Here is a 26,292-nt window from a genome sequence, read left to right as displayed (position 1 = left end):
TCATTATAAAGATAGTATGTTAGTTTAATATTGTTTCTTAATAATATCCTAATATCCATTCAAATAATAATCTGGCTAACAGATTTTCCCTCAGGGTACAGGATATAAAAATTTCAAGCATCATGTTACAATTATTCTTTTCCATAGGACATCTTTTAAAATAGTGTTAATGAATATATATGGATATATAAATATATATATTTTTTTATTTTTGACTCTGACTAGCGCATCAGACTCTATTGTGTCAAAGGCTAATTTTTGACTACAATATAGAAAGCACTTAAAGCCATTTGTGTGCAAATATTTACTGATATTAAGGGAAAGTGGTCTATTTTTATGTCGCCCACACCACTGCAGGGGGTTATACATAAATAGGCTAAGCACTTTGCATATTTATCTTGATTTATGGCAAAATGTTGTGCTGATTAAAATACTTAATTTGCCATATTCGATTTCATGGTGTCAATAACCAAAGTTGGATGAACAGATAAGCAAACGTTAATGTGGGTTATTCCAACTATTTATTCCAATATATGTACGTATATAAAGAGCTCTGTGGTTGTAGCTCAATAACAGTATTCCCAAATCCATGATCGAAAAGTGCAAAGTGCAGGAGCCACATACGGAGCCGGAGCAGAGATGGCTCAGTCAATGGAAGAAGAATCAGCCCCAATTCAATGCTCTAGCTGCCTCAGCGCTTATTTTCATTTCTGGAGGCATGAGCATAGCCTGGGGTGCTGGATTTGCCGCCCACTCCTCGCATCGACAACGCCTGACCCTGCATATGCAAATTTGTTGGTATGGGGCCGCCATCCTGGGCAGTATTATAGGTGCACAGCTTAGCTACCGTGTAGCCCAACGTCCGGTTTATGTAAGTACACTCGAAAAAAAATTGCACAGTGAAAATGGATATTTTTATATTCAATTCAATTTTTGAATCAAGTGTAAACAACTTAAATTTAACTAAAAACATATTCAAACACTGATTTAATTGTGAATAATATTCAAAGCAAGGTGGAAATCTTTATCATTAAAATGTGTTAAGCTCACTTCAATGTTTTTAATTAATTTATTTAATTTTAATATGCGCCCAAAAATATTTCAATTTACTATTATTGTAGTTTCTTGTTAAAAACAATTAATACTGTTTTTAGAAGAACAGACAAAAAAGTGAAAAAATATTTTATAATTATAAAAAAGAAACACTTGTGATTATATATACTCACACTTTAAATTGAATAATTTATTATTAAACTCGAAATTAAAGTGCACATTATTTATATTTGCTAAAACTGTGTAATTATATCAAAATCTACATACGTGTAAATATTAATATTTACGTGAGATATTTTTTATGAGTGCACAATAATTACTTTTTGGCGGAAATCATTTTTATGGAATGAAATTTCAAATGAAAGATCAAAGGCAGAAGCATTTTCAGTAAGCAATTACTTTATCTTAATGAAGGAATATAATACTAATTGGAGTCCAATTGTGTATGCTGAAATGTTCATAAGCGATACTTTAAATGTGTTTTAAATTTCTTAAGAATCTGACAACTTTACTTATGTACATACAAGTATATGCTTCATTATGGTTTGTACCCCTTACTATTTATGTAGAATCTTTCGAATTTTATTGAATACCAGTTCAATATCTCAATATCTTATCTTATTTGATCTTTGAAACGCCTACTTGCAGATTCTTGGCTCCTGCTTGGTACTGAGTTGCGGTCTTCTCTTTGTATTGTTCCCAGATCATAGCATTGCCATCATCGTGGGTCGCTATATGGATGGCTTGGCCAATGGTCTGGTATTTGTGCCCACACTCTGCAGTGTTGGTGAGATATCGGTGTACAGCATGCGTGGCATGCATAGCGCCTGGTTGGACCAACTCAGTTGTAATCTCGGCATGTTGCTGCAACTGCTCTATACGGCTTTGTGGTGCACCGAATGGAATGCGAGCATTGTGGCCGATCAGGTGCATGGTGTGCTGAGTCTGATGTGCGGCATCACCGCTCTGGGTCTGACGATGATCCTCTGCGTTGAGTCACCAATCTATTTGCTGCTGCGGCACAACGAACGAACGGCTGTACAGGCAATACGTTACCTACAGAGCCCCTATCTAGTTACCAGCGAGACTTGTCTGCAGCTTGACGAACACAAACACTATGTGACTTCAAATCGGAAGCTGAGTCGCTCCAGAAGTCTTCTTATCGGTCTGCCAGCCCTGATCAAGCTCTCCATCTTTCGTATACTTAATGCGCTCACTCTGACCCTCGTCATCTGGAGCGCTTTGCATGAAACTGGCAGAGGTCTGGCTGAGTACATTCACACCTGGCCGTATGTGCTGTTCGGCAGTCTACGATTTTTGGGCTCCCTGTGCGGCGCAGTTCTGATGGACTCCACAGGTCGCAAGAAGCCAACCCTTGTTGGAGCCCTCACCAGTGGCGGTCTGGCGCTCTCCTACGCTATGATCTGCCATTGCGAGCAATTTACCTCTTCGGCACTGGCCATGCTAATCTGTTTTCAGTTCTTCGCTGGACTAACACTCACTGCTTCTTCGGTATACCTGACCGAGGCCTTTCCGCTGTCCGCCAAATCACATTTTGTGGCCATTACCTATATATTGGAGCTAGGCACGCGTATGATGTTCACTCTGCCATCCAGCTACGCAGGCACTGTCATGTATTTCTATGGAATGGGTGGAATATTTCTGGTTTTCTTTCTGCTAGCCATTTTGAGCCTGCCTGAGACGAAGATGATCACATTGATGGAGGCTCAGGAAAAGTTTCGCAAGCTCTTTCATTTCAAGCTCTAGAAGATAGAATTCTGTTTTTATAACTATACCTCGAGTTTAAAATACTTAATAAAGTATTTAATAAATGCTTCGCAAGCTCTTTTATTCCCAGCTCTAGAAGATTAGAACGGAAGCTAAGCTATACAAATTCTCCATATAGATTTGTTCCTTGAGTATAAATTATTTAATATTTAATAAATGTTTCGCAAGCTCTTTTATTTCAAGCTCTAGAACATAAGAAGGCAAGCTAAGCTATACTTTTAGAATTATTCCTTAAGTATAAAATAAATTATAAATTATTTTTGTTATTTTTTGAGTTTTGCAATTTGTTGCAAAAATAAAAATGTATTCCCCTTTAAGACAAACTTTAATTTTAAGAATGAATATCAATTGATAGTTTCGATAATGTTTTGTGTCTTTTCAAATACAAATCTCAAAGTTTTGGAATCACACTAAAAACAAAATACTTTGGAAATGTTTTTAAATTTAATTTGCAATCTCTGCTTAAAATCGTATTTATGTTTTTATAACCACATATCAATAAATATTTTATTAATTAGTGGAGTGTGAAGCTTGCAATATAATTTATAAATTTATTGATTTTCTTATCACTGGGGTTTTTTGTTCAACACTCACATCGAAGTAAACAGCATGCCTTCATGGCGCAGCGATAGCTTTTTAATTATATGCCTGGATATATGGCGATGGAGTCGTCATCATCAATAGCGCCTATTTAAGTCTCGGAGGGGGCTCAGCAAATACATATTTACTAGAGTATTTTTATTATTTTTAACCGACTTCTGAACACGCTGTAAAATTATTGAAGTTAAACATTTATATTTTCGGAATTCAGTTTAAAAGTAAATCATGAAATGAAAAATTGTTGTTACTCAATTTAAAGAATACAAAGAAAGTTCCTAATCAAAATTGTAGAATAGATATTCATTTTAAAGCTAAACTTAACCCTTTTTATCGGTAGTATAATCTGCATTTCGCTTTAAATATAGAACAATCTGTGGCGAGGCTACGGAGTAGGAAATGCCAGATAGGCTGTAAATGTTTTACTTTAGTAATTCAAGTCTCTCACGAACACAGATTAAAAAATAAATAATTTCCCAATTAAACTCAATTTTTTAACATAATGCCATAATCGCTAATAAAGCCTAGTTTTAAGGTTTCCTACACAACAAAACTTAAATTAATACGCCTAAGAAATCATGTAATCCATGCCTTATTGCAGCTGGATCATAAATACGTGTCAATCTCTTAAATTCCTACAATAATGTTTGTAAGCATCCGATTTAATAAAAACCCGATTTAATGACTTTAATTTTTTTTAATTACAATAACTTCTTTAAATATCGCAACGTTTTTTTGCAAAAGTATTGTAAATACAATAATTTAGTAAGTTTATTTGCTTTTCATTTTTTAACTTGACTTTTTTTAAGTGGATACTGTGTGCTTTTAATTATTCCATTGAATGAACATTAATTCGGCTAATCAAACTCTGTTACTATCTCTGTATTATCATATCGAATTGATAAGAATTGATAATTTCTACACCCGAGCTATGTATATACTTGCATTATACTGTTGAAAAATAGAAAAAGTTATTGAAGTTTCAGAAGTTCTCTGTTTTCCACTACAAAAAATCATTAAATTCGTCGATAATATGACTAGTATAAATAAACAAAAGATGTGCGTACTAGTTAGCATTCGTTAAATAAATATCTAAAATATGTAATAGATGGAAGCCAAAGATAACTCCAACTCATATTCTTTTGCATTATTTTTCATCCGGACGTTGTTACTCTCTTCCCATTCCAACTACCCTCGAAATGTCAATACATGATCTTTTATATAAGTAGTATGTACTCGTAAGAACAAGGAATATTCCCAAACGCTACAATTGTGATAAGCTTCGATTTTGCGTTTCTGTGAAACAAAAACCCAATCTTCCAGCCGCACTTTGTCTCTAGGGAGTTGGCGAGTTGGCTCAGCTGTGATATTTTCGCTCCGAACGATTACTTGCTTCGAAAACTGCCTTCAGTTTCAATTAAATCGCGAACATTGCTAGTTGTATGACCAGAGAATGGAGAATGATTCCAAATTGCCTCTGGCAGGCTGTTCGACAGCTTCGCCGATTGTGACGCCACCGGAGGAACTTCGGCCAAACCCCATGGTGAAATACTATCAGCTGCAGACCGTTGATGTTCCTAGACAGGGGCCCAAAAAGAAGCCAACAGAATCTTTACCAACATACTTTATTATGCTGCAAACGGAAGAGTGGCACACTCGCTATAAGAAGAACAGGCAGCAGATGCACGCAGTCGGAGCTCGTACGTTTCGATTTATAGTTCTGCTTCCAGTCATGAATTTTAAATGAGAGTCATTCTTTATAGTTGCCCCGATATTGGTTTCTGGAGCAGCCAGCATAGCCTGGAGCGTAGGCCTGCAGACTCCAGACATCGATCAAGGACCAACTTTTACTCCAGATTGGTTCATCGCCGCCATCATCGGTGCGATAATCAGTATGTTTTGGGCCAATCGAGTACCTACGAGGCGTGTAGCTGTAAGTTCTCAGTTCGACACTCTCTAATTACGATTAAAAATGATCGTTTTATTTGCAGCAATTGGCTACTGGGCTCATAATAACCGCCGGTTTCCTATTTATCTGTAGCGAGAAGGAAATGAAATACATTCGGGCTGCTTTATATATTGATGGCTTAGCCAATGGTCTTGTGTTTGCACCGATGATCGCCTTAATTGGCGAACTGACGGTGTTCTACATGCGCGGCTTTGTGGCTGCTTTCATTGAGCAGTTTTGTCCTTGCATTGGCATTTGTGCGCAGGTCATCTATCCGTATTTGTGGAAATCAACATCTTTGGAACATCTGGAACACGACGGTCTGCACGGTGCCATTGGAGTTCTATCCGGCATTTTTGCGATGTCATTGAGTACATTCTTTAGCAAGGAATCGCCTGTAAAGTTGCTAATTAGGGGCAAACCACTCTATGCTATGGAAGTGCTGCGACGTGTTCAAGCTCCTAACACCTTAACCGAGGAGCTCTTCGAGCAGCAGGCGGAAAATAAATCCTATGTGATGGAGAGCCGGCAACTTTCAACATATCGGAGCATAACTCAAGCCCTGCCCGCGCTCCTTCGTCTTTGCTGTCTTCGCGCCCTACATGCCATGAGCCTAGCTATTTTTATAGTCCTTTTTCGAACCAATTACGGTGATATTAACCATTTGGTCTGGTCGTATCCCATCTTGGGAATATTCCGTATATTTGGAAATCTAATCACCATGCCCATCATGGAGCTGATTGGACACAGAATTACTACACTTATAGGTCTGCTCCTCTACGGTAGCATGGCCTTTATAATGACAAGCTTTGCTAGAAACTGCACATATGGTATGGTCCTAGTTTCTTTATTGCAAACATTCTCCGCATTGGCCTTCACTGCCTCGCCAGCTTTTCTCTCTGAAGCCTATCCAATGGCCATCAAAGAACAATTCATAGCACTCACATACATTGTTGAGATGTCTGTATACATTTTTGTTTACTCATACTTCACTGACACAAAATCTTGTACAAACTATCTGTATCTCATGAGCATATTTACGTTGTTGTTCTGTTTGTTGGCTGTTTGGATCCTGCCGGAGACCAAAAGAACTACGCTGCGCGAGGCACTGGAGAAATTTAAAGGATTTGTGAGCAAACGAATTCATTAGATATCGATGAATTGAATTAAATGGCATAGCTCTTAAGCTGAATACACAATAAAAAAATTTTATAATTAATAAGCAAACAGAACGCGACTTCTAAATACCCTGTATCCCGCCTTTTTCTCCTACAGCCTTTCAAATCAAGTTAATGTTGTTGTCAAAAACAATCCCCAGCTTTATAATGTAAAAAATTGTTCAACATATCTTTAAGAACAAAAAAGCTGTTCCAACCATAATTTTTATGGAAGCAACATGAAACGATTTTTATATAATTTCAAGCATTATATACATCTTATAAATGATATTTTTATAAACATTGCGATTGATTTATGTCATCGAATGTATTTATAACCATATCTGTCTGTTACCATCAGGCGTTTAGATTTTATATTATACCCTAGACCCTTCGGCTGAAGTGTATAACAATTCGTTCCGATATGAGACAAAAATGTAGTACTTGTAACAACATTTTTGTCAAATCAAAAATATCAAAAAAACAATTTTTTATATTTCGTATAAAATATAAAAACAAATTATGTAGATCAATTCAGCACTTCAGGTTAAACATTTATGTACGAACCAATGGCAAAAACTCTCAGAAATTATATTTACTTTTTCTGCAATGGAACATTTTAGCTTGACTTGAATTAAAAATAAATCGAAAAATCAAACAAATTTAACAAATAAACAAACAACAAGTAAAAAAGCTAAAGTCGGGTGTCCCGACTTTGAAATACTCTGTACATATGTTTACAATAATTATAGAAAATAAAAAAAATTAAGAAAATAAAAAAAAAAATTTGATCGATTTTACCTCTCTCGGTATTCGAACTCACGTAAAGGGTGTATAATTGAACATTTACATAGCAATTGCGTCTGTGTGAGTGTATGTATGCCTATGCGCATCTATTCGTGTCTGTGTAAGCATTTTCGCAGTCAACCAAACAGCAACATCAACAACAGCCGCGGGCAGCGCTTGAGCAGCGCTGCAGCAGCGCTGCATCAGCAAATATATTTATGGCTATAACTTCTTGTTAAATCGGTCTATCATAATGAAATTTGGCATACGGACACATAATAACTAACTGGGGGTATTTCCAAAATTTTAGTTCGAAATTCCTAGAATTACGGGAGTTACGATTTGCGGGGTAGAGGGGGGAGGGAGGGGAATTCCAAAATATACATTTTCTGCGTATTCACATAAGGCATCTGGGACTAAAATTTGGTGTTCCTAGGTCTTATAGTCTCCGAGATATAGGCGATTATACGAATGGAAAATCGGGAAAACCCCCATAGGGGGGAAGTGGGGGGGAAAATCAAAAAAATAAAACAAACTCGTATAGAATACACACATAACGCATCTTCGTGCAAAATTTGGTGTCTCTATCTCTTATAGTCTCTGAGATCCAGGTGTTCATACGGACGGACAGACGGACAGACGGACAGACGGACAGACAGACAGACAGGGCTAGATCGACTCGTCTCGTCATGCTGATCAAGAATATATATACTTTGTGGGGTCTGCCACGCCTCCTTCTGCCTGTTACATTTTTCAGCTCCCGCAAACCTAATATACTCTTGTACATTTCATGTACAGAGTATAAAAATTCACCACAGTAATATATACAAGAGTATACAAAATTATTATCAACGTTAAATTTGTTGTGTAACTAAAGCAAGTGGCGATAAGATTGGCAAGCCACCAGAAGCTAGCAATGAGCGGAGCACAAATCTTCATGAACATAAAAGTACATAATTATATACAAAACAATATAATAATATAGATATGCATAGTTAAAAATTGAATAAGTACACAACATAAGAATTGCTCGATTAGAGAAACTTAATCACCTGTGCCCATGGAAATGAATCACGCTTGTATTCCAAATACGCAAGCAATGTGAATTCTCTTTATTTTGTTGCGATTGTAGTTTGAGCTTTATTCTCAACAACCCGTTAGCTTATCGTCATTACTCATGTAGACGAATTGCCGAAGGGTTTCGTAGAAAAAATACCTATAATAGGTTCGGCCGTCCATTGTTGCCAGCAGTTTGGAATCGAAGGCCGACGAGCGCGAGTGCCAGAACCAAAATGAACGACAACCCCTTGAAATCGACGGAACCTCCAACTAGTCCCCCGGGCTACGGTTTGCAGCCTGAGGGACCTCCAACAAATGCCCCAGCCTACGGCTTCGCACAAAATTATCCACCTCAGGGATATCCACAAAATTATCCACCTCAGGGTTATCCACAAAATTATCCGCCAGCTGTTCCGGCCAACAGCTATCCTCCACCGAATTATCCTCCGGCACAACCACCCCCCCAGGGCTATCCAGGCCAATCCTATCAAGGTGCACAGGTCTACCCGCCCCAGAGTTTCCCACCACAACACTACGGACCACCGCCAGTGCAGCCCAGTGTAGCTGTGGTGCCACCTGGAGGATGGTATAGTCGGAATCAGAGGAATAAGCCCCAGTCTAATGCAGTCGGTGCAGGTATGTTAGAGTCTATTTAACAAAAAATATATACTACATATATACTTGTATGATATGTCATGAGAATTAGGCATGACACATCCCCGCCATTAACACATGGAACTGTTATTGGGAAATCTGATAAGATAGGCTCCATATACTATATACACCTGACATTGCCTTCAACTAATCAAAAACTATTTCACTTACAGCTGCACTTATTTTTGCATCTGGTGGCATGAATATTGCCTTTAGTGCGGGCTTCTTTACAGTTCCATTGAGTTACCATACACGGATTTGTTGGTTTATTGGCGCCATCATCGGTACTTTCATCAGCAGTATTTTGGTCAATCAGGTTCCGAAGAAAGTTATATTCGTAAGTATATATATTCGTAAATACCGCTTGATTTATGCAGTCAAGAAGGTAATACTATATTTTAAATTTTATTGGCGTTTCCATTAATTTCTTTGACTTAAAATAACGAAGTCACAACCGTCAGTTTTTTTGTGTTTTTTATTATCAAGTGAAAACGAATAATCAATGGCGATAACATTATTTTCAATAGCTAGAGATAAACAAATTTATAAATAAATAAACATTTATGAAATTATAAATGTAATTCCCTGTCAATAGAACAATTACTCAGATATTCTAATAATGCTTTTGAATTATAGTTATTATAATTAAAATATTCATATACGGGAAAAAAGAAACATGTACACTTATTAGTTTCATTTATAAAGCTTTTTTAAAGCCTATTAGTTTAGTTTTAGATATTACTTTGCTTCTTCAAAATAACAAACTTTTTAAAGCCTTTTCATTTATAAATTCCCCGTCCGTTTTAATGTTTTTAGTGTACTTGTAAATAGAAAAAATTTCTGTTAGCGTTCTGGTTATCACTGTCAATAGTAAATTACTACTTACACAATTTTTCATATCAAGAAGCCTTTACAACTAACAGACACCCATGGAAACTCCCTAGGTATTAAGCCAAACGATTGTGTACAAGTATGTAGAAAAAGAATCATTTGAACTGATCGATTAACAAACGTTTTGTCATATTTCAACCGAAACAAAAAAAAAAAATCAATTGCAACATTGTTAAGTGTTCGATTTGGCATTTATATGGGACTGACCAATACAGAAAAGTATATTGTTTTGTCTCTCTTTCCAACAACAGCCTAGCTGTTTGCAATGTAACTTTATTTCAGTGTCCAAAGCAAACCAAAAAGGTTTCGACATTTGTTTAAAGAAAAGTGGAGTGCGCGGGAAAAATAATCATGACGTCATATTATCCTAAAGAAAAACAATGAATTACTTTTATTTGATGTGTAATGTTTGTTGGCTAATTTTCATTATGTGTTCTTTAAAGTTTATTTTTTCCAACAACTTCATAAATTAGTAATATTAGCATAGTAGGTTTTCGAAAAAGGAAATGTATATTACTTTAAATAAATCCTAGAGTGCCCATTAGGGAGTATTAGAGTAAGAACCAATATGTGTATATTAACTAGGGTTTATTATAAGCAGATATACTGGCATAAATAAACAAACACAGTGAACTGCGACAATGTTAGCAAAATGCATATTAAGAATGTCCTTTTTGGTAAATAATTGTTCTGCTTTTAGGCATTCGCTTCGTTATTAGTTATCGTTGGCGGTGTTCTCTTTGCCTGCGATAAGAACGTTGAGTCACTCATAACGGCAGGATTATATTTGGATGGGATAGCGAATGGCCTTGTGTTTGCGCCCACACTCGCCTTGGCCGGTGAAGTGGCGGTATTCTATATGCGAGGCACCATTACCACAACCATTGAACAGGCCAGCTTCGGCATTGGTTTCTTCCTGCAGATTGTCTACGCGTCCACCTGGGAGTGGAATGTGGGCGCTGCTATTAGCGCTGAGCAAATACATGGCATATTGAGTGCGGTGTTCGGAGTTATTGGAGTAATCATTGCGGCATTCCTGACCATCGAATCGCCGGTAATTATGCTGGCCAATGGGGAGGAGCAGGCGGCCATTGATACTTTGCGGCGACTGCAACGACCGTATACCCTGACTACGGAAACCTACGATCAGCTGGCGGAGCACAAACGCTATGTGGAACAGAATAAGGATATCTCGGTCTGTGCTGGCATAGTTGAGGCGCTACCTGCTTTTCTGCGCCTGATCTTTTTAAGAGCGCTTAATGCCATGAGTATGTGCCAGTTTACGACCTACGCCTTCCTCATCGCATCGGCCAGAGAGTACAGAGGAGAAGTTTGGCCTATCGTTCTATTTGGTCTGTGCCGTTGGCTGGGAAACCTCGTAACCGCAATGTGCACGGAATGCGTTGGACGGAAAAAGCTCATTCTTCTTGGATTGCTTGTGTGCACCGGCATGGGCTTTGGCACAGGCAGCCAATTCTATTCCTCTTACTATTATTGGCCGGTTTATTATTTTGGTAATATGGAGATGGTGATGACATTTCTCTGCTTATATCAGGTGTTTGCCGGTGTTGCCTTCACGCCCACATCCGCCTATCTGTCCGAAGCCTTTCCTCTGGGCGTTAAACAGCATATGATTGGCCTCACTTTTATAGTAGAGATGTTAGTGTTTATAATCATTAGCGTTGGTACTATGGATTTTACTACTTTTGGCGTTTTCTTCTACTTCGTGGGAGGCTTGTCCGTGTTTGGTTTTATTGCTGGTATTTGGCTTTTCCCGGAGACTAAAGGAACCAACTTGCGTCAATCACAAGACAAGTTCCGCGGATTTCTAAGCTTTGGTTTTTGAAGAAACCAACAGCATTCCAAATAGGAAACGATATATGTCTTTAGAAATGTACAAAACATGTGTCTCTAGTTACAACTTCGACTATCAAAGTTACCAACTAATTTTGAAAACTGATTTTTTAATTAAAAACAAGTATTTAAACCGCAGAAATAAAATGTAGTCCCTCACTTCGAAGTCCCATCTTATTTTAAGGAAATTTTTATTGTCATTGAGTGTTATAAATATTATGATTTTAAGCTGTTTCCTAAAGAATGTAAACACCCTTTAAAATATCAATGCCTCATGCAGTTAGACGTAACTCCGAGCACATAATCTAATTATATGGAATTTGAGTCTAAGATAACCTTTACCAGTATATTTTTAGATGTTCAGAGGGCTTATCTGATCCCTCTTGCCAAAATTAGTCACCCATAGTTCAGCAGGAATCAAGATATGTAGGCTATTGTTTCCAAATATTAAGTTATATACAACTATGCTGATTTAACCGTCAAGATAGGGAGTAGATAGCTAGCTTAATAATAATAAAGTGTTAAATTTTGGTAAATAAAAAAATTAAATGAAAGAAAAGTTTAATAAAATATTAAACTCTGCGTAGTAGTAATGCAACTAATACCAACAAAATTGTACAATAATAATAATAATAATTCCAATCTTGTGAGCAAGCGATATAAAATATTAATTAAGATGATAATTAACAAAATGATAATCTATATAGATTTTTCACGTCCGTCATTTCAAAGTTTAAATATACTGAAATATAAATATAAATAAATATACAATTATTTTAAACACATCATTGAAGTAAATTAGTGTGTAATAAATAAAGTAAAATTCTAATAAAACTAAATTAATAAAGAACACAACAAATAATGAAATGATAATAGTAATATTTAGTGAAAGATGTAATTGGAATAATTTTAAGACTTATGCTTAGCATGCAACAAATGTAATTCTAAAATAAACATAATTTTTACAGTTTGTATCGACTTAAAGAAATTGGCTTAAAATATTCAGAATAATATTTTCTATGAAAAATAAATTATTTCCACCCATTATGAACAAAACTAGGTTTTTTTGAGTAATCTTTAAGTATGGAGTATTAAAGTATTACGGACGGGGAATAGCTTTCGCCAATTCAAATGCCCGTAACACAATAGCGATAGCTCTTGTTAGGTATTCCCATTGGTAATTAATAATACTTGTATATATATTTCTTATTATATCGCCTACACACACGAGTACATACATACATTCTATAGATACAAATAATAGCCGTGCCTTGTGTTGTATACCTTGAAGCAATGTCAATGTGATATTTATGAGCAAAGTCTGATAAGCGTATTATCTTTCGGACGTAGGCTTTTATTGCGATTTTTGTTAAACGCTCGTTTAATCGCTCTATTTCAAGTTAACCACACGACTGAATTATCATTATGTAGATAAGCGATTTTTCTGGCTAAAATACTACAATATAGGCCGCTAAAGCAGCCGCTCGCAGTTAGGATTCCAACACAGACGAGGCTGGTGCCGGAATGTAAAAATATGGAAAGCGAGAAACAGTTTCCAGCACCAGAGCCTCCAAATCAGCCACCGCCATATGGCTACCCGCAGAGCTATCCACCGCAGTATGCAGCTCAAAGCTATCTCCCACAAGGTTATCCCGGCCCACCATCCGCTCAGACCTATCCAGCTCAGAATTACCAACCATCACAGCCCTATGGCCCTGGACAGCAACAGCGCCCTACAATTGGTGTCCCGCCTGAAGGATGTTTTAGGCGCAATCAGAAAAACAAACCACAATCCAATGCAGTTGGCGCGGGTAGGTAGAACCGAATTAGTCATCCATTTCAAAGCGTCGTAAATAAAACACACAATTACTCGAAGCTAACACCTATACTCTCTGATAAATCTATTGATTGCACTGATGCTCAATATTCCAACTCTCTGATTTCAGCTGCACTAATCTTCATATCAGGTGGAATGAACATTGCATTAAGTGCGGGCTTTCACAATTCATATTTAACTATCCATATGCGAGTATGCTGGTTTATTGGCGCCATCATTGGCGCTTTATTCAGCTGTTTCCTGGCCAATCAAATTTCCAAGAAAATTATATTCGTAAGTACCCCTCTCTCCAATGGACTACTTCGTGTATTTGTTTATTTGCTGAATCTTTTTTAAGCAAAACAAGATTGCATTTGTTGGCAAAAAAGATTATATTACTTCCGAAAAATGTTATAGGAACAGTGTTTCTAGCAGCGACTAAGAACAAGTTTTAAATGTAAATCATCGTCAGGGAAAAAAAAACATCATTTGGATTTGAATTAAGAAGTTTTTTGTTTGACCGGAAAATATGAGCAATCTTGTCCTTCTTCTCGGGCTTAGGAGAATCTGGATACCAAGTTTGGTTCCAGCTCATATACTTTCTGAGATCCTTGCGTTGATACGGACAGACGGACACACAGACGGGCAGACGGACATGGCTATATCAATTCGTCTTGTCACCGTTTTTAGAAAATGTGATAATCAGAAAAAACCCTCATCCCTAAATCTCTTCATTCTATTAATACGAGAATGTAATTTAAACTCTTCCTTCAGCAATTTTCTTCCTTTCTGGTTCTGATTGGTGGTATTGTCCTTGCTTGTACCAAGCACAATCAGAACGCCATGACCGCTGGACTATATCTGGATGGCATAGCCAATGGTTTTGTATTTGCGCCAACACTCGCCTTGGCTGGAGAAGTGGTGGTATTCTATATGCGAGGCTCCATTACAACAAATGTTGAACAGATGTGCTACGGAATCGGCTTCTTCCTGCAGATAATATATTCCATGAGCTGGAATTCAGGCGCAGCCATCACTTCAGAGCAATTGCATGGCCTTTTGAGCACAGTGTACGGCATAATTGGATTGATTATTGGATCGTTTCTGACAATTGAATCGCCAGTACTTGTACTGGCCACGAAAAACGAGGAGGCAGCCCTCGATACATTGCGTCTTCTGCAGGAACCATTTACTATAACATCGGAAACCTACGAACAGCTGGCGGAACACAAACGCTATTTGGAGAAGAATAAGGTTCTCTCCACCTGTGAGAGCCTAGTGCAGGCGATACCGGCATTTATTCGACTTGTCTTTCTCCGTGCCCTAAACGCCATGAGCATGTCGCAGGTGGCGGGATACGCCTTCACCCTTGCCACCTACACGGTTTACAGAAACCAAGCTGGACCTTATGTTGTATTCGGCTTGTGTCGTTGGCTGGGAAACTTCATAACCGCTTTCTGCACAGACACAGTTGGCCGAAAGAAACTTGTGCTTTTGGGCTTGCTGGTCACAGCGAGTATGGCCATCGGTGCAGCTAGTAAATTGGACAGTTCCTACAAGAGCTGGAAATTCCCAAAATACAATCCACACGATATGGAGTCCGTGATGGCACTCCTCTGCGTATATCAAGTATTTGCCGGTGTTGCCTTCACGCCCACATCTGCCTATCTATCGGAGGCATATCCGCTGGGCGTTAAGCAAAACATGATCAGTTTTACGTTTATTGCGGAAATGTTGGTCTTCTTGATTATCAATGCGACCGATTTAAGTTTTACTGGGACCGTCAACTTCTTCTACATTTTGGGAGGTATTTCGGCATTTTCTTTCGTTGTGGGCATTTGGACTTTTCCCGAAACTAAAAGAACCACTTTGCGCGAGTCGCAGGATAAGTTTCGCGGAATGCTGAGCAAGGGTTGCTAATTCGCTAAAACACGATTTTATACTTACTTACAAGTAATTAAATTAATGTAACCATAACCATATCAATTGCGATACATAACCATGAAATGGATAAATAAAAATTACAGCATTCAAAATGTTATCTTCTTTGCCTATATTTTTGCGCGTAATATAACTCTAACTTGTGGTCTATAAATGAATGAAATTATTAAGTTATTATTATTTTAAATTTGTTTACCAAAAATAGTTATCCATTTGTTTTTGTCAAGTTATTTGAGATTAAATTAATTTATTAATAAAGACAATAGAATAGACCCGATAGAACATTAAAGTCGGGCCATCCCCACTCTCGAATTTCTCTTGAAATCGTCTTCCTCGCTAAAAATAATCTTATGGCAGCTAAAAAATATAATGCACCGATTTTGATGCAACTTCAGGTAATTGAGAGACATTATTTGAGTGTACTAGGGTTTCAGTATTTTGCTATATTTCTGCACCGATCGTTCATATGGATCGTTTCTAAGTACTAGAATGAGAGCCGATAACTAAACCGCATTAGCTACTGGAATCAATATAAGGAAACAAAGATTCAGCATTTGGACACATCACCGCATGAGAAGTCGTCAGGTACTCAGAATGAAGCCTAAGAACTACAATAAGAAACGCTAATGGAGCAAGCTCCAAATAATGTCTTCTGGAAATAGCTGATCCCGCTAATGCAATTGACAAACAATGTGTCTATGTATGTGATCTTGTGTATCATACAATGTTTATTATTGATAACGATACCAAGATACTATATATGATATAGTTTAAAATAGGAATATAATGTAAAATGATGATGGCGAATATTAGAATGTGCAGCTAATGCACTCTGGTTCGACGGTTGACTTCTCTGACGGCTTCTCTCCGCTTCTTCTTCTGACTGCTGACTTCTGCTTCTTTCCTTACGGCTGACGACTGTGTTTGTAGTGCGGCTGACAACTTACTACTGACAACTAGGTACATTTCTACTGACTGCTTAAAACCGAAATGAGTACCGAGTACTGCCGATGCTGCTTCTAGGTTGTCCGCCATTCTCACTATCCTGCCTTCCCATCTTACATGTATGGTACATGCATAGTAAAAATATGTCACCATATTTACGCACCATGATCTCAATGTTTGTGGAAAGACGATTGAAACTCAACGAATCGGTTCCACCAAATCAGGAGGATTTGTGGCAGCGAATCCAGCAAGGGTGGCAAAGAAAATTATAGAAAATTTAGTCGAAAGCATGTCAAATAGAATTAAAAACATAATTCAAATTAAGGGTCATTGGACATTATGAGTGTACAAATTAAAAGTTTTCTCTTGCCCAGAAAAGGTAAGCAAATTTTTGAACAGAACCCATGTTGGAAAATGCTTAAGAGAGAAATTTAATCTAAAGAGCAAGTTAAACAGCTTCTTCTAAAGACCGGCGCGACATAACTGTTATATTGATTCAGCTGCATTTTATAACAAATATAATAATTATAACCATATACTCGATCAAACAAAAAGCTATGAACTACTTAACAACAATCGTACATAAGATGCTTTTTTAATTGAAATGCACTTATTTGATTATTATTTTTATTTAATGTGCTTTATTTTAGTTCAAAATTAGCTCTGTTTACACTACTTTTATTTGCTCAACTGAAATGTTTTACCAATACGCCTGCATATATATACATGTCTACATACATATACATATCTATGAACATATACATACCTAAATATGTGCTCGTATTACACTACTAGAAAAAACCTTTTCTTGGGAGATTTGTAGGTTTGTTGTTTGTTCTTATACATTCTTTATGTATCTTGTAGTCCGCCTTGAATGGTGTTCGTTCATTCCACATTTGTGATTGCCCCACAGATAGGTGACAATTGATATTATTTTGTATTTGTCAAAGCGAAAGAGATCATGTGTAATAAGCACTACTATTTAACCACAAAACATTTCCAAAATCATCTAGGTGTTTTGCGGGCATTATAGTGATTACGATTTGTGCACTTTCAACATCAGCTACAAAATAAAAGTTCCCGAAAAGCCGCAAAAATCAATCTCATATAAGTTAATGTATATATTCAACTTTAATTTGGCAATATTATTTTTTCGCAGAAAGTGACAGAAAGCATGTTTTCACTCCACAATAGACGGGTACAAAAAACCAATTAACTAATACGAACAAATTTTGTTTTTATATAAACTTTTTTATTGACATTTACTTATTTTTCATACTTGTAATTAAGAAATTGACAAAATTAGCAAACAATTATGCTCCATTTTTACCAAAACGCAGATCAAACCACTGACTTTGAAGTGTTATCAGTGAAATTTTTGAATTTATTCAAAAAATCAGTCCAATGCGCATTCTTAAATCTCTCTTAAAAATAAACTTAAGAGTCGATAAAAATTCTCAAATACATATAAATATGCACGCATACTACAAATATGTACATATGTATGTATAATGTACAATATACACATATGTACGCATATACATTCCTCATAACCGAATAAAACGATAAGGGACAGTTAATGAGCAAGAAAGAGTGGACGTGACAAAAAAAAACAATCAAATCTAACAATATGATAAGTATAAGGCTTCGGATGAAAAGAACATGAAATACTTATTTATTTAGGGCAGTGTATAGGGGTGAGAGCGCGAGAGCGCCCGAGAGATAAAGAAAGATAAAGAGAGATGGTAGCTGAACGATCGCAGGCAAGTGCCTCACAGCCGAGCATACTCGACTTCGGTTAATTTGTGGCTGGCCGTGGAAGGCTGAAGACGCACGCTTGCTTGGGTGGAACTACATAGTATATAGATTATGAAGAAGAAGTACAGATATTCTGTTCAAATGTGTGAAAAGTTTAAATAGTACTTTTTGAGTGAACACAATATAAACAATGAGGCACAAAAGCAATAAACACATTCAACAAAGTTACGCACCCGTCCAACCCTTCACTGACGAATACCAATCATCTTTGAAGGCCATCTTGAGTGGTAAGTGTTATTATAGTCAAATATTATGGTTGGAAAACAAATTGACATTCGCCCTTTCAGCAGCCGCCCTCATTACAATTACGGGCGGCATGCAGGTGGCCTGGATCACTGGATTCAGCAGCGTTAATGCCGGCGTCTATAACACCGATGTGTGTATTGCTTGGTGTCTAACAGCCATTGGAGGTACTTGGCTGAGTGCAATGATAAGCAAACGAGTGCCGTTTCCGATTATCTTGGTAAGTTGTGGTCTGGATATCAAAACGAAAGCAACAGCTGTGAGAATATTCAGTCAAAATTATGTATGTGCGGGTGAAATACAAGTATGGGCGTGAGTGAAAATACACGCACGAGAAAAAGTATGCGGAGAAGCTCAGTGCAAAAGGTTGACGATCTTGAAAACGATGATTTAGTGATTATCAACAACATACTTAATTTTAGTAGTTGTTATTAAACGACTTCAAAAAACGGAGGATATATAAAAGTTAATTTGCAAATGGGCTTAGAATGGGTTTCCCAGTATAATGCCGTTCGTACAAAAGTTAATTTGTAAAAAATATATTTCATAAAGTATTCTCGTATTATTATTACTAGGTATATTGTAGTCTTTCCTTGGCTGACACCGACTCCAAAATTAGTATTTTTTAATTGTACCTACCTAATACCATATGGGTTATTAGTTACCTTTTTTGGAATAATTTGAAGTCGTTTTTATTTTAATTGTCGTAAATATTTTTACAACTAAAAACTTGTATATGCAACTGCCATTAAATTAGCTTTATACGAAGCATTGCCTGTTATTCTCGGAAATTGTTTCGTACGCAATAAGTGCGAATTATTCGACTAATTCGACTGGATCCATCTAGTCCCAGCCATGAACAGACAAGCCCTAAAATCCCACTTATCCCGAATACAAACCAAGCACAAACAGCAAATTAAAGAAAAGTTTGTGGATTGAACCATACGCATATTTTTGTGGTTCTACAAAACTACAGATGGATTATTGTTGGAAATTTAATTTAAAGTAAAAGTGTATTATTATTTCAAATACAAGTTTAGAATCAAAAGTAGTTTTAGGAGCTGTTTCTGACGACACTTTTAGAAACACTCGTTTGATGTTTTTGGAAAAAGCTGAGGACACTCTTTATGAAGAACGGTAGTTCTTATACTATGTAGCATATACACTATATATTATTGATTTATATAAAAGCAGTAATAAAAACAATTACTTGCTTCTAATTTGGGAGCATTTTTAAAACAAATAAGCGATTTATATCCAAACTTGCAACATAATACAAGTATTTAACATTTAATATAATAATAATAATAATAAGGAAAATTTCAACAATTCATTAATCTAGACAGATTTAGATAAAAGGTTAATCAAGAGTGATTTATATATCAATAGAATAAATATAATTATTGTTAGCATTTGAAGAGAAAGAAAACCTATACTCATTTTAATAGAACTATGTACTATTTATAAATAGGAATGCAGAATGAGATTAGTTAATGCCTTATTTCAAGTAAATACTTGTAAATAATTGATGCATATGATCCATGGTGAATGATTTCGACTTTGTATCATTGTTTTGTATATTCTATTTCTATAATACTTATTATGAATACTGTTCCCTTTCGTTTCGACTGGCTATCGTTGTTTTGTATACCATATTTAATTTCCATATTATACTGAATATTGTTCTCTTTTTTATTATTCTTTTAGCAAGTGAGTGCAGTGCTCGTGCTTTTAAGTGGCACTGTTGCCACTCTCTGCAGGTTCAATATGATGGCACTGTTGGCCACGCGCTGCCTCAATGGCCTGGCCAATGGTCTGGTGTTTGGACCCATGCTCGGTGTGGTTGGAGAATCGCAGACGGTTGGGCATAAACGGGACTTTTTGGCGTGCATCGTCGAGCAAGGAGCATGGATTCTGGGCATTAGCTTACAGTTCATTTGTGGCGCCAGCTGGAGAGGGAATAACACTCTTAGTGCTGATCAGCTGCAGAGCGTGCTGAGCGCCATTTGTGGTGGCGTAGCTTTAATTCTGGCTAGCAGCAAAGATATGAAGAATCAGCCGAGGCCTGCTAACCCTGGGAAACTGGTGTACAATGAGCAACATGATCTGCTGGAGGCGCTGCCCGCTTTGCTGCGTATCTGCCTTTTGCGCATTCTCTGCGCCTTAAGCTATTGCAGCGTTCTCGCTCTCCGGATAACCAGCGATGGCGACTTTGGTCTCAGCACCATGCCATATGTGCTTTGTGGCTTGGCCAGACTTATCGGCAACTGTAGTGCTGGCTCTGTGCTCGACTCCACAGGTCGCAAGTTCCCATTACTTCTGGGCCTAGTTATGTCCGGCTGTCTGGCCTTTGGCGTGGCCAGTGTTTCAAAAATACATATAGCGCAATGCCTGCTACTCACATATCAATTCTTTGCGGGCATGAGCTTTGCACCTACATCCGCTTATCTTTCGGAAGTATTTCTGCAAAGCGTCAAACAATTTTGCATCGCCTTGATCCACATAGCGGAGCTTACAGTGCAAGTCCTTTTCATTTGGCTTGTTCAAGCGAATGATATAGAAAAGAGCTCTGTATTTAACAGTTTCTACATATTAGGCGGCCTCACTATAGTCGTCATAGTTATGAGTATTTCGTTTATGCCAGAAACAAAAGGCACTGCGCAGCCAGAGACTAAAGGCTCTTCTGAGCATAGCTAATTGAACAAGCGCAAAGGAAAAACCTTCCCTTTCCCTTAACACATGCGATCGTCCTAATATTGTATAGACATGGAATTTGAAGTGCTATCTATATATACATATATATATTTTTAAACACATGGGAGGTAAAAAAAAAAAAACCAAACAAATAGAAATGTGAAAACAAACGTTATGTTTGAGAAAATATTATGCGCACTTTTTACCTGCTAGAGATAAGATAGATGTATGCAAAACTCAAATGGGAAAATATTAGAATAAGATAATGAAATAAATCGATATCTCAATGTAGGAATAGAACTCATGTTTGTCCCCTAACGATCTAACGAAATGATGAATACATAAATACATACTGGTAAAGTAAAAGTAAATATAATAATGAATGTTTCTTATAGATATATGTATAAGAGAAACTGTAAAGTAAAAAGATAAAAGCCAAACATAATCTTGTTTCCTTTCAAATATAGTACTTTGACAAGTTTTTTAAGAATGTACAGCCAACAATAAAAATTATATTATATTTCTACAAAATTATAAGTATATTTAATTTATAAGACAGTTAAATTTATAACTGTTTTGCTAAAGAGCTTGTCTGTTGTCTAAGAAACATCGTTATTTTTTCCATTCTTCGTCAGTTCCTTCTTTAAATATATATGTATCTGATACTTTATTGTAAATTAAATTGAATACTCAACAACATTTAATTGTATTTCCATTTCAATGAATAATTAACTAATTATAAAGGTAAAACCTGGAGCTTAATTTACAATTATCATTTATATTACTATTTAATAAAAATGAGACTCAATTATTGCAAATGAATTTGATTTACATTTCATTGTTTACTGCAATCATTCTCTCGCCTCTTCAACGGCTTTGTGTTGATTTTTATTTTTATTTTTTCTACAACGACGATAATGATGCACTTCAACAAATTACTTTGAGAACTAAATTCATAAAATTTATTATCAACAATCGTATATAACTCAGTTCTCACTTCTTCACTTCATTGTTTATTCTTCTCTATTAGTGGTGTGGATGTACAAGTATGGTCGAGCTAACGCAAGCTCGCCCCTATTTTATCAAATTTATTCGTACTGCCCCTCGATACTTCCATCAACCCGAATATATTGGATCGGGTCCCCTACTCTGACAGCAAAAAGTATAACTACTTGGCGACTGTGACGCTCGTTATTCAAATTTAATTAATTTATTTATATCCACCAGCAATAAGTGAGCGATAACTGAACGCACAACAAAATGTGTTTATAGTATGTTTATCTTATCGCGAATAACGAACGGCGAAACGGCAAACTGAGTGGCTCCGGGAAACTCAAATCATTTTGCAATCAACGTCCAGCCGGCGAGTGTGGCCAAAATGTGAATGTGCGAATCGAAGAATATTTACTCACTTATATGTAGTATCTATAGCTCAAAAGAATACTTGAAGTGAAAACAGACAATATTGCCAACGTCAATTGGAAGAGGATTTTATATAATTGTTTGAGTAGCTCAGTGGAAATGCCGCTGCTGCCAACCATTGAGGAGGAGGGTAAGCTGCCCTGGTTGCGTCTAATGTGGCGCTATCGCCTGCAGTTTCAATCCATGGCCGCAGGTAATTATTGTCTACAGTGAACTTTCGCTATAGTGAACTTTACACGAACAATCACTTTTAAGCAAGAGTTGTATTAGCAAAACAGAGGTGTAGAGCTCTATGGTAGAACTTATCTAATTGAGACACAAAAAGAAATCAAAGAGTGGAAAAATAGTTTGACTTTTAAGTTGCTTATAAGCCTTTTAAAATCCATAGAATTTAAATCCATTTAAATAGAAAGCATTACATGTTGTTAACAACTCTTTCAAAAAAGATTCAAAACGTGCTTTAAATGATAAATAACCTTTTAGTAGAAAGTAAATAAATTAAATATAAATAATGTTTGGAAGCTAAATACATAATTGACTGAAACCGTTTTCAAGATCAAAATACCTGATAACCTCATGATAGTAAATTTTGAACTTGTTTAGAACTAGAACTGTAAATTGCAGTGTAAAAACTATATAAAACTATATATATATATATATATATATATATATATATATATATATATATATATATATATATATATATATATATATATATATATATATATATATATATATATATATATAGTTTTATATAGTTTTTACACTGCAATTTACAGTTCTAGTTCTATATATATATATATATATATATATATATATATATATATATATATATATAAAATATATATTAAAAGGTTCTAAAAAACAAAGAATGACTTTCAATTTAAAAAAGTTAATTCTACATTCGATTAATAAGCAAAATTACTCAAATTTTTCGAAATTAAGACACAACAAGTTTAATTTCTGATGGCCACTATTTGGACAATATTTGAAAACACGAAATAAAATGGCAAGCGTGTTTTGAAATCAAATAAATTAAACCAAATTGTTAAATGTGAATTAAAACCCAGATTGTGGTTTTAAAATATTAGCTATTAAACGTAAAATTAAGTGTTTAAATATATATAAAAAATAAAAACATTATTAGACCCATTCATAATTTGTACATAGTGTTGATGGTTTTGCTACTCAATTTTATGTGAACTTCAACTTCTTTTTACCTTTCCATTCATTATAAACTTAAAATTGAACAGAAAATGAGCATATTTGCAAAATTAATGATTACCTTAGCTGTATATTCACTAAAGCGATTGTAATCTGTTGCCGCAATTTCAGAAATGCATTTTTGAATTTTCTTCTTCGTTTTCAACAGCCTCCATAGTGTTTGTGGCCAGCGGCATGCGATTAGCCTGGTCCATATTTGATACGCCCGCTGGAAAATTCCTGAACAACAATAATACCCACAATTTGATGATGAGTTGGTTCATTGGCGCTGCACTGGGCGCTCTTCTGGCTGTTTTATTCGTTCAAAAAGTTACCAAGAATGTGGCCTATGTGAGTATTTCTGATGTGTGTGTGTGTTATTTTTTTGCTTTTGTAGAGAGAACCTACGCAAATTGGTAATGCGCAATATATCTGTAGATAAACTTGAATTGCCATTAGCACTATCGGTGCGTTATCATTTGATTGTCTGCCACTGCCACTGCTATTGTCTCTGCTTCCGTTTGTGTTCCCTTTTGCAGACCTCCAGTGCCGCCCTGCTGCTCATCGCTGGCGTTCTAAGCATCTCCCTGCCCCGCCAATTTAACGCCGCCTGCTACAGCAGCGTGAGCGTAGGCGCGGCCTATGGCCTGACGCACGTTCAGGCCATGGTAACCGGCGCCGAGGTGGCTCACAAGTCAATACGCGGCATGCTGCTCAGCTGCGAGCGCATTTTTCTCTGGCTGGGCGTTTGTGTCCAGTTGCTGTATACTCGCCTCTGGTACGCATTGGAGCCGCTCGAACGGGGACATGCGATTCACATCGATCAGCTGCATGGCATCTGGTTGGCCGTCCTGGGCGTGGTGGCCTTCATACTGGCGCTGGCGCATCGTTTAGAATCGCCGCTGCTGCTGCTGCGTCAGGACCGAGAACTGACGGTGAATGAGACGCTGAAGCAGCTAAATGGCAGTGCACATGCCCCAAATGAGGTGTTGCGCCTGCGCGAAGATTGTCGGCAATTTTATGCGGCACGGGACTTGGCCAATGCCTTTGGCAGACCCGAGCTGGACATGGAGCCGCGATACCGCCACTGGGCGCGACGCTTCCTACCGTTTGGAAAGATTCTGCTGCTGCGTTGCTTCGCAACTCTGGCTCTTTCGCTGCCCTATAATCGCGCTTTCCTCGTGGTTAGCTGGCATGGCTTTGAGTGCGATATGAATTGTCTATACATGCTCGCTTTCTGTGGACTCCTCGGCAGCTGTGTCGGCGCCCTACTGGTCGACTGGCAGGGCAGGCGGAAAATTTGCTGGCTTTCGCTTTTCACGGCCGGCATCATCATCTTCATGGTGGGTGGTGTGTTCGAGCACATGGAGGCAGCCAAAAAGATCTACTATGACATCAACTTGCAGGCCATTGCGTTGCTGATGCTGCTCTTTGAGCTGATCATTGCGCTGGGCGTGGCTGTGCCGGCCTTGGTCTACACCGCTGAGGCCTTCAGCGTGACGGCCAAGGCGCGTTGCTTTGCCATGATCCTCGTCTGTGAGCAGTTGTTACAGTTGGCTTTGTTGGCTGCCTCATTCCAGCATAGAATCACCGATTCAGCCCTTTTCTTTACGTTCGGAGCCTTGAGTTTTGGCCTAGGTGTCCTGGTGTTTATGTGCATGCCCGAAACGCGGCAAGTCACGCTCTACGAATGTCTCCTCAAGTTCAAAACTGTCCCTTAGTATTACCTAAATAAGTACTATAGTATTTACTTTATAAGTGTTGTAAGTGAAATAAAGACCGATAAACAAGCTGCCTAGTAGCAAACCAGTTTTCATTGTTTTTTATATTGAATGAAAACAGTATTTTTAATTGGTTTTCAGGGGAAGTACAATTTTTATAAGTGCCCCAATTATTGCTTTATTATCGCATTCAAGATAAGTTGTGTTTATATTTCCAGCTGTTGTACTTTAAAGCACAATGTGCCTGTTGAATTTAAAGTGCAATTCTATCTAAATACCCATTGATTTGTATTAGATAGTGGTCGGGTACTAGGTGCACTTTAAACGATTGTAATACGAAAATAGCCGCTTCATTCACAATCTGTATTCAGTTGTAGTTTCGGGTGTTTTATCAGAAGTTGTAGTTCCACAAATTTGTAATTCACACAGTCCGGTACCCTTTCTCATTGTGGAATAGTGAAAGACTTTACTTTTTTCGAGTCGCATTGGAAGCGAAAATAGTAATAAAGTTTAAAAATATGTTTATATTCTATGTCTGTACTATTTAATCAGAAATAGTATTTAACATGTTATTAAAATGTATTACTATTTCCATTTTTAATGAAAAATCGAATTCCATAAATTTAAAAATAATTAGGAAAATCTATGGAAATATCTCTATTACGAGTGTATACTGTTCATGATCATTTTTAATTATTTACT

At 36.9% G+C, this 26,292-nt stretch overlaps 6 protein-coding genes across 7 annotated transcripts; all 6 read left to right on the top strand.

Moving 5' to 3' along the window:
• The first annotated feature begins 589 nt into the window (after nucleotides 1-589).
• LOC115622384 lies at nucleotides 590-2,820 on the top strand. Its single transcript, XM_030516308.1, has 2 exons — nucleotides 590-871; nucleotides 1,702-2,820. Exons 1-2 carry the CDS (start codon nucleotides 590-592, stop codon nucleotides 2,818-2,820), a joined length of 1,401 nt encoding a protein of 466 aa, XP_030372168.1.
• A 2,071-nt stretch (nucleotides 2,821-4,891) lies between these two features.
• Nucleotides 4,892-6,536, top strand: LOC115622382. Its single transcript, XM_030516305.1, has 3 exons — nucleotides 4,892-5,138; nucleotides 5,202-5,371; nucleotides 5,430-6,536. The coding sequence occupies exons 1-3, from the start codon at nucleotides 4,892-4,894 to the stop codon at nucleotides 6,534-6,536; spliced, it is 1,524 nt and encodes a 507-aa protein (XP_030372165.1).
• Nucleotides 6,537-8,600: 2,064 nt separating this feature from the next.
• LOC115622183 (polyol transporter 5-like) lies at nucleotides 8,601-12,525 on the top strand. Its single transcript, XM_030516074.1, has 3 exons — nucleotides 8,601-9,024; nucleotides 9,216-9,379; nucleotides 10,634-12,525. The coding sequence occupies exons 1-3, from the start codon at nucleotides 8,622-8,624 to the stop codon at nucleotides 11,777-11,779; spliced, it is 1,713 nt and encodes a 570-aa protein (XP_030371934.1). The 5' UTR covers nucleotides 8,601-8,621; the 3' UTR covers nucleotides 11,780-12,525.
• Nucleotides 12,526-13,258: 733 nt separating this feature from the next.
• Nucleotides 13,259-15,644, top strand: LOC115622982 (hexose transporter HXT8-like). Its single transcript, XM_030517134.1, has 3 exons — nucleotides 13,259-13,598; nucleotides 13,734-13,897; nucleotides 14,378-15,644. The coding sequence occupies exons 1-3, from the start codon at nucleotides 13,322-13,324 to the stop codon at nucleotides 15,521-15,523; spliced, it is 1,587 nt and encodes a 528-aa protein (XP_030372994.1). The 5' UTR covers nucleotides 13,259-13,321; the 3' UTR covers nucleotides 15,524-15,644.
• A 2,672-nt stretch (nucleotides 15,645-18,316) lies between these two features.
• LOC115622972 lies at nucleotides 18,317-21,876 on the top strand. Of its 2 annotated transcripts, none has more exons than XM_030517124.1 (3): nucleotides 18,317-18,534; nucleotides 18,598-18,770; nucleotides 20,258-21,876. In XM_030517124.1, exons 1-3 carry the CDS (start codon nucleotides 18,438-18,440, stop codon nucleotides 21,245-21,247), a joined length of 1,260 nt encoding a protein of 419 aa, XP_030372984.1. In that variant the 5' UTR covers nucleotides 18,317-18,437; the 3' UTR covers nucleotides 21,248-21,876. The 2 variants fall into 2 exon arrangements, with proteins under 2 accessions (XP_030372984.1, XP_030372983.1); XM_030517123.1 differs by having other exon boundaries at nucleotides 18,595-18,770.
• Nucleotides 21,877-22,742: 866 nt separating this feature from the next.
• On the top strand, nucleotides 22,743-25,590 carry LOC115623140. Its single transcript, XM_030517350.1, has 3 exons — nucleotides 22,743-22,859; nucleotides 24,039-24,220; nucleotides 24,409-25,590. The coding sequence occupies exons 1-3, from the start codon at nucleotides 22,766-22,768 to the stop codon at nucleotides 25,588-25,590; spliced, it is 1,458 nt and encodes a 485-aa protein (XP_030373210.1). The 5' UTR covers nucleotides 22,743-22,765.
• Nucleotides 25,591-26,292: the final 702 nt, after the last annotated feature.

Source organism: Scaptodrosophila lebanonensis, unplaced genomic scaffold (assembly GCF_003285725.1).
Source record: "Scaptodrosophila lebanonensis strain 11010-0011.00,11010-0021.00 unplaced genomic scaffold, SlebRS2 tig00000043-arrow-pilon, whole genome shotgun sequence".
Classification (NCBI taxonomy): Eukaryota; Metazoa; Arthropoda; class Insecta; order Diptera; family Drosophilidae; genus Scaptodrosophila; species Scaptodrosophila lebanonensis.
Note: the sequence above shows the minus strand (reverse complement) of the source record. Positions and strands in the feature narration are given on the sequence as shown.